The sequence below is a fragment of the Aplysia californica genome, unplaced genomic scaffold (assembly GCF_000002075.1).
Source record: "Aplysia californica isolate F4 #8 unplaced genomic scaffold, AplCal3.0 scaffold01393, whole genome shotgun sequence".
NCBI lineage: Eukaryota > Metazoa > Mollusca > Gastropoda > Aplysiida > Aplysiidae > Aplysia > Aplysia californica.
The window spans coordinates 48,867-54,217 of record NW_004798663.1 but is presented as its reverse complement, the minus strand read 5'-3'; the positions used below and the strand labels follow the sequence as shown (position 1 = coordinate 54,217).

At 40.0% G+C, this 5,351-nt stretch overlaps 1 protein-coding gene across 1 annotated transcript in view; it reads right to left on the bottom strand.

Moving 5' to 3' along the window:
• Window positions 1–232: 232 nt before the first annotated feature.
• The window catches only part of LOC101863481 (probable serine/threonine-protein kinase yakA), a gene marked incomplete in the record, with an annotated part of 32,802 nt that continues 27,683 nt past the window's right edge, over window positions 233–5,351 (bottom strand). The window contains 2 exon segments of the mRNA XM_013090653.1: window positions 233–3,047; window positions 4,495–4,606. Of these exon segments, the coding sequence (XP_012946107.1) occupies window positions 2,661–3,047; window positions 4,495–4,606 (499 nt within the window).

The window sequence follows — 5,351 nt, the reverse complement described above, 5'->3', positions numbered from 1 at the left end:
AATAAAGTAACAATTTGAATCGTACAGATTTCAACACAAGTTAAGGACCACCTTGACAGACAGCCCTGATTTTTAAAAATTCCGAAAAAAAAGACAGCAAGGAATGTTTCGAATTGTTTTGCTCTTAAAGTGTTAATGGGTTACCCATGCGTGCAGCACGGAAATCGTCGGGGAATTTTAGCCAAATTTGCTGTTTTTTTTATCGACTTGTATGCCACACCACGGACATTCCCCCGTTAAAATTTCTGGTGCACGTCACAAACGGACGTACGGTCTCGAGCTGTGCTCACTTTGGTGGCAATATAATTTATAAGCCGCCGCTTATGCAAAATTCAGTATCGCATCAATATGCCACTAAAATGAGAGACTTTGGTCGTACCAGAGCTATGGCATGGCTTCAGGATTTTGTCAGCCCTGGAAGTTGCCAGAAGGCTTGCTGTGCCACACTCTGTCCTGTCATCGTCCGCCTCAGGCAACGCCATCAAGCCACTGGATCAGTCTAAAAACGCCCACGTGCAGGCCGACCCAAGAAGTATGTCGACCCACTCAGAGTGTTTGCAAATGGTCCTTAACTTATGTTGAAGTCTATAAGTTCCAGCTGTTAAGCATTTCTATCCAGACAAGCTTGAATACACGTACGGCTGGACTTTTTAAATAACACTGAGGCATGTTTCTGGGTCTATTCCTTAGACCAGTGGTTCAACATCGTGTTTCAACTGTTTTTTGTTGGGTTTTTTTAACAGGAGAAACAAAAAACTTTTATTTCTTTATGCTCGTAACCCTGAATCTGAAATTCAGATATTTAATATATTATGACGTAGTACGATGGTATTATGTAACCCACTTTTTAAAATGCTTTGTTACATAAGTTACTGCATAATATAGACATTTGAGATTTGCCCAATTCCTAGTGATTCAATGACGGCGTCTAGGCGTTTGAATAAAAAACTGTTTGATTGTTCGTGGGTTGTTTTCATACACTCAGTCAAAAAAACACAATATGATTAAATTGAGAATGTGTTGACTGTTTATTTATAAGCTTTCGGCTTTAAGGTGTTGTTCAAACCTTTCTTGCAACCATACAAGGTCCTCACTTGATGCATGGAGTGTAGCCCTACCCTGCTGGAACCGGGCGTCCTCCACAGCATAATCCTTTCTTCTCCCCCCTCCCCTCCACACACACACATACAACATCTCTACAACTTTGTCAGTCCGGTGAAATACCCATTTCTTGATTGTGACAGTTGGTGTTTTACCGTCCTTGTCCTGAAACCAGGCTTGGTGCTTTTAAGGAGTTAAGTTTAGAGTTTTACGTAAATTTAATAGAGCTTTTTAAAAATTGATATTTCTCGAATATGCTAGATGATTTTTTCATTTTAAAAAATTGATGACCTCTTAATTGAATTTCATTTGTGCAAAGGTTTGTGGAAATTAGTACAAAGATGGTAGAGTTATTGCCCTTTAAATTGGTCCTTTTTCTAAAGACATCCTGTATTTCACCACATACTCTGATAGGCAAGAAGATCGGCATCTTATTTGGAGCCAGTCTTTGGTAGGCCTACTGCAATGTTGGGCTCATAACCGAAAGAATGAGGATTCAAATGATGTTGTGTCTTAGGAAAGACACTTTACACCAATTTTCTTCACTTTACTCAGCTGGGAATGGGTTCCCTGTTACAGACAGCGAAAAATCTTCTCATATCGTTGAGAGCTTAAATGGCTGCTTGAAACTGCATGCTTCTTGGGAAGCCTTAAATATAATACAGATTATAAAGGCCACAGAGTTTGCTGTTGGGCGAATGCGCTATACAAATACTATTATTATTTATCATTACCAGCTGGAAATAGATCAGAGGAGTCTGTGAAGTAGGTCACTGTGCCACATGGTCAGCTCAAGTTATTGAAGTATAAGATAGAATGTATCGACAGCACTGGTGCTCCACCCTCCCTCGGCCGAGTGACATAGACATGAAGTGAGACACCAGCCACTTATCTGCAAGGCTTCTAGTGAAGTGTTGAAAAGTTGCATATGACAAAATTACTTCCTACGTAAAAAGAAGAATAACGATTACCTGAAAAGTTTTTCCCCAAACTGTAAAACGGTCTTTCCCATCTGAACTTTTGCAAAATGAGACATACAAGATGTAAAGTCCAAAATGTTATTTTGGTGTCAAAACCTGTACCCTCCATTAGCTGTTCAGCGTCAAAACGTTATGTGGTCAGACCTCGAGGGTTCCTGAAGTACTTGTATATCCATCAGTAATCTTCAGGTGCAGAAAAAGTTGCTTCTGGGAGGTGTCATTTCTCATTGCACGTCATGAGTTTAAAGCAGACTTCTGTGGGGCTCCACTGCTCTCGAAAAAGAACATCCTATTCTCATAGAATCTTTACCTTCTGCTATTTCAGAAAAGGAACACAAGGAGCCTCTTTTCACATGGTCGCCTGGCAGCTGTAGCCTGAGCGTTTGTCTATGAATATCTTTTCATAGTTGGCAGAAGTTCATAGTTTCGCCTGTTGGTGAGTAGTTGAGTATCAGTGACACGCACATATCCATCATCAACAGGACTTATCCGTGGTCCATGCATATAGATACGTCACTCACAGTTAATAACATTTAAGACTTCATAAGTTAAGACTTCCAGAAGTAGAGACCGTTTCTATCACAAAAATCCCGGGTTGGTATGCTCGATGATGGCTCTTTTGCAGTACTTCCGAATCATGGCGTAGGCCTCGGGAGATAGACAACAGTCCTGGACGTGTAGCTGCTGCAGCGAGGGACACCGGTACGCCACCAGCACCAGGCCCTTGTCTGTGATTGCGTCACATGACTTGACGCTCAGCTTCCGCAAGCTCGGGCAGTAGATGGACAGTGCATACAGCCCTTCGTCTGTGATGTCACACTTGCCGACATCTAAAGATTTGAGTCGGGGACAGTTCCGGGCCAGGAATTCAATGCCGCGGTCAGACACACCTTCACAGCCCCGCACGTTGAGGTACCGCAGTTTGCTGCAGTGTTTGGCGATGTGCAGCACACCCTCATCTGATACCTGTGAGGAACAAAGATGAGAGAGAATTATCGTAGTTGCAAAAGTTATAATAGCAGGTTGATTATAGTAGTTATTTAAGTTAGTGTAGCTTTTAAAGATACAACAAGCTAGTTCTTAAGGTTATTGTGGTTGTTAACTTAATAGAAATTGTTAAACTTACAGTTATGAAGTTGCAGACGCTATTGCAGTTTTTAAAGTTTTTTAAGTTATAGAAATTATTTAAGTCATAGAAGTTGTTACTGTTTTTTTTCATTTTTAAAGTTAAGGAAGTTGTTAACGTTAATATAGTTTTCAAAGTTATATATGAGTTGATTACTTTGGCGCTCCTCAGTGGCGACGAGGCTCTTACAGATCTGTGTGTTGCTCTTTAGAGAATATATCTATCTATACAACTCCAAAGGTCTTGGAATTAAATTCCTGCATGTGGTTGAATGATGCATCTGATGTGAATGTACATTTTGTCAGCTTTACTTCTCTTTTCATATTGAATTCTAATGAGAGTAATATATAATTTAGACCTTTTTATGTATACCTGCATGAGTTTTTATGGTCCTGTACAGCCAAGAAAAATTTCCCTTTGGGATTATAAAGTATTATCTTATCTCATCTTGTTGCAGAAATTGTTAAAGTCCAACATCCAACTAGACGCAATGGTTGTCATTTTGCCGGTTGCTGGTGTGTATCTTAACATCGTCAAGACTCGCCCGCATGAGAAACTACGAGCCTCCACCATTTGCGAGTAGCACAAAAGAAGAGAGTGAGCTATTTAAGTATTTAGTAAGTTCAAAACCCTACTAGTTGTAATGTACACCACTTCAAAGGGAGCCCTCAGTGACCCAGAAAGCTTTTTTCCTTTTTTTTTTTAAAAGCAGGTATTTTTACGCCCAAATCAACACAATTTAGGTAATTTAGTAGGTGGGCTTTCGATTCCGTCTATCAGGACCAACCCCATCTGAAAAGGATACAACATCCTTACTGAAAGATCAAGAAACTCGACACAAATTTCTCCCCACTCGGGAATCGAACTCGAGTCTCCTACGTGCGACAGCGAAGGGCTTAAACAGTACTCCACAGATGCCAGTCCCCACAAAATGCCAGGTTGGATGGAAGTATTTCACGAAGGTAAAGGAGAACAATTGGAACCCCACTCATATTTGAGCCTCGGGCTTCTGTTCGAAGAATCAAGTGAAAACTATGTCATAAGAAACTGAGAACATTGGTTACAGTAAGCTGTCCATGCAACAGACCACACGATAAATGTAAACAGGAATTTTTTTTTAACGTGTCATGGAGTGTGGAGACATTCCGACGTCATGACATTGGTAGTCATGTTTAGACATCCTAAAGCCTGCCTTCTAAATGACCTAAATTGTGTTGATGGAGACATTAAAAAAACAGCTGCATGTAAACATTTTAAATTAAAACCCAATGTCAGGATTTGACTGACCTTATCACACTTGGCCACACTGAGGTAGCGCAGATTGTCCCGTAGCTTGGACAGTTCCCTCATGCCCAGGTCTGTGATGTTGTGGCAGTCACTCACACTCAACTCCCGGAGACTGCACATTTCAGGAGGGGGGGGGGGCACAGAATATTTTAAAACACACTGCAGACTGATGATGATGATGATGACGATAATAAGAATAATAAAAGGCCCCAATAAAAAAATAATAGCCCCTAATAATAATAATAAATAATAATAATAATAATAACAATAGTTACAATGATTATGATGATAATCTATACCTATTATATTTGTGAACGTTCGTCACTTTGGCCGCCTAAAACTTCCGAACCACTTAACTTTTGATTTTGACAAAATCAATGGTGGTTCAGAATCATTTAAAGGGTGTACAGGGTTTTTTTGGGGAGCCTGAAGTCACTGTAGTTTGATTTTCAGCTTTTCGTTAGTTTCGTTTAGATCTAATCTTGGGAAAGTCCGTCTTCTAAGACGCCATTGTAAATAAGTGAGGTTTACGTTCACTAGCCGTGCGCACTGTGATTCCACACCTTTGAAATTCTTGAGTGTAAAACCACGAAAGTGGAATAGAGAATCAATATATTATCTATATTATCTAGACCTCCTAATTGTTTGAAACTCTCAAGATTTATAGCTCCATTCCAGTAGAGTGTAAATATAGAGCCTAGAAGGTCATTGACTTTCAATTGATGTTAAAGCGCCGATCTTTACTGTCATCGAAGGGGGGTCCAGCTAGATCTAGTTTTAACATTAAAGACAAACTTGATAGAAAGTGAGAGGAAGTACACTTTTCTCTGGCTTGTTTTCTGTTGTTTTGCTTTCTG